At 48.9% G+C, this 2800-nt stretch overlaps 1 protein-coding gene across 1 annotated transcript in view; it reads left to right on the top strand.

The window, feature by feature from the left end:
• Nucleotides 1-401: 401 nt before the first annotated feature.
• The window catches only part of LOC104165925 (probable G-protein coupled receptor 83), a 6157-nt gene continuing 3758 nt past the window's right edge, over nucleotides 402-2800 (top strand). The window contains exon 1 of the mRNA XM_009705698.1: nucleotides 402-781. Coding sequence (XP_009704000.1) covers nucleotides 404-781 — 378 coding nt within the window. The 5' untranslated portion in view covers nucleotides 402-403. The remainder of the gene's footprint in view (nucleotides 782-2800) is intronic.

Below are 2800 nucleotides of genomic sequence, written 5' to 3'. Positions count from 1 at the left end.
AAAACAGATTTCCAAGGAGAAGTTGCAGGAGAGAAGCAGAACAGAGCCCCAAAGGAAATATTCACTAGGATTTCTTCCTAGATGCAGAGAGAAAGCATCTGGGGATCTCTGATATTTCAGCATCCAAATCAGCTTCTCTATGTAGGACATACGGGACTGAAAAAGGACAGCAGCTGGTGAGTCCCTGGAGCAAAGCTCACATGCAACCAGCAGAGGAAGAAGGACCCATTTATCAACTCTTTTATGTAGTTTGCAACCATGGGGCAGATTTTTAAAACGCAAGCCTGTGTGTTCCCTCCTGCAACCACTGACTTTAGCACCTGAGCTGCCAGGAAGGAGGGCAGGGAGGAACGTGCAGCCTGCCTGGGGACACGGGCAGCACTGGCGCTTTGCTTCCCGAGCCATGAGCAGGCACACGTGGTTCCCTTTGCAGTACATCTCCAAGCCCTTCTGGAGAGCAGAGAATCACAACACGACCAACTTCTTCTCTGCACTGTACGGCTTCCCTAACCAATCCTTCTTCCACAGTGATTTGGACCTGGAGGACCTGGGGGACTTTGAGAGCGGGACCAGGTATGAGGGCGAGTCCCAGAGCCGAACGGTGAAGGCGCTGCTGATAGTAGCCTACTCCGTCATCATTTGCATCTTGCTCTTTGGCAACGTCCTGGTGTGCCACGTGGTGATCAAGAACAAAAGGATGCACTCCGCCACCAGCCTCTTCATCGTCAACCTGGCCGTTGCCGACGTGATGATCACTGTTTTGAACACCCCCTTCACGCTGGTGAGCGTCCGACTTGTCTGTGTTTTGCTGGTGTCTGTGTGTGCCTGTCCACTGTCCACGTGTACTGAATGGGCCAGTAAGAGACTATGCAGAGTTTCTTTTTGCGCCCCCCTCCCCTTCCTTTTGGCTCCTGGAGAAGCTGCAGTCTTGCCCCCCCCCGCTCCCCGCCAGCCCCTCACACGCAGGCAGGGCTCGGTGAGCGGAGCCAGGGCACTCGTGCCCCCACCTCGCAATCCTGTCGGGAGGCATCGCTCCTCCGCGCCTTTCCTCCCTCTTCCAGGACAGTGGCAAGGCATGGATGTTGAAACCCCGTTTGTCTTTTGATGGGGAAGGAAGCGGGGACAAGTTTGACACTGGAAAGTCCAATTAACTGCCAGTTTCCTACAGAAGTGACGCAAATGAGGTCAGTCCTTGTGAAGATGATTGCAGGGGAAACCGCTAGGTCTGCACTGAGCCATGGCAGCTTGGCATGCCTCTTACTCAGGCACTACAAACTGTGCTTCTTGGGGCTGATTGTCCTTTGTTTATTTTCAGTTACTAAATAATATAACACGTTAAAAAATATTAAAGGAATCAGGTGGGAAGAATTAAATGGATTCATTTCTTGCCCCACTGTCCCAACCTATAAACAACATTTAAGTAGGACTCGGTATAGCTGAATTTGATGCAGCCCTCTGGTTCGAAAGCATCCTAAATACTCCTGCTTCAGTCCTTGCCCAGAGCTGTCCATAGAGTTCTTCTGCTTTCCAAAAGCAGTTTCCAAATTATCAGTCTGAATTTGCCTTTTCTTAAAGGGATCCTGTTTCTTTGGTGGGATTTCTCTGCCTTGCTGTGATGGGATTTGCATCCCGTAATCTGTTCAGGGAAAGAATGGTGCCCTCTTGTGTGTTTGCACAACAACGGCCACACATTAGGCACGAGTAATTAAATAACTGTAATCTCTCTTAGGAAAGAGCTTTACATCAACTTCAAAGAAATGGCACATTGCTACACATTGAGCGACAGAGTCATTACTACTACAGTTGTCTCTATAGGGAAATTAATTAGATGGATTGAAAACAGATTAACCAGTCTTGACTAATTTTCTGTGTGAACAGATGTTTTGTAGTAAATGTGCTTTCTTCAAATTAGCTTAATCTGCTTCCAGAATGAGTTACATTAATTTGGAACAAATATTGTGCAGTCAGGAATAACAAGGGAGCAAATAACAGCTGTTATTTGGAATAATCTCCTCCGCAGAAGAGCCCCAGTAAGTAACACCTCTCTGGGAACTCATGGGAAATGCCCTCCTGCCCTTGCCACTGCCGTCTCTGGGAGGCTTTGAACTCCCCTCGCATCCCTCCCCTCCCGAGATTTCGGGGCTGGATTTCATGCCCAGGCAGAGACGGCTTCCGTCCCTGCAAACCTCGCATCAACGAGGAAGGCAGCCCAGCTTGTGAAGCGTGAGTTGCTTTTTCAACTGGAGGGTAAAGTTTTCCATTCTGTTTGTGTAACTTACTTGACACCTCTGAAATGGCTGTTGATGCACGTCACACGATGTGGTAAGAGGGGAGTCGGGCTTAGAGATGAGCGTGCGAGCAAGACCCTGCCACCCAGCTCCATGTCCTGTTTCTGAGCGTGGCTGGTAGCCGCAGACCCCAGGAAGATATGGACAGCGGGCAGGTAGGCAGGGATGCTCCATGGACAGGCAGTCCCTAACTCAGAGGCATTACCTCCCTATTTCAGTGCCCTAGATGATTTTTTTCTTCCATGAATTTATCTCACTAAGTTTTGAACCTATGCAACTCTCAGCATCTGCAAATTCAAACTTGCAACTATTTTTAAGGAGGCAAGCTACCGTTCTTCCCTGCAGAACCTCATCAAGGAGCTGAGCTAAGATTTCTGTACATTTTCCAGAAGGACCATGTTACATGCACACATGCACACGCAAACACACATAAACGGAGCACTGCTCAAGCGGGTTTGTTTGCGCAGTATAACAAATCTCACCTCTGTTTCAGAGCTTCTTGCATAATCACT

This window comes from Cariama cristata, unplaced genomic scaffold (assembly GCF_000690535.1).
Source record: "Cariama cristata isolate BGI_N322 unplaced genomic scaffold, ASM69053v1 scaffold13848, whole genome shotgun sequence".
Taxonomy (NCBI): Eukaryota; Metazoa; Chordata; class Aves; order Cariamiformes; family Cariamidae; genus Cariama; species Cariama cristata.
This window is presented reverse-complemented; position numbering and strand designations above follow the sequence as displayed.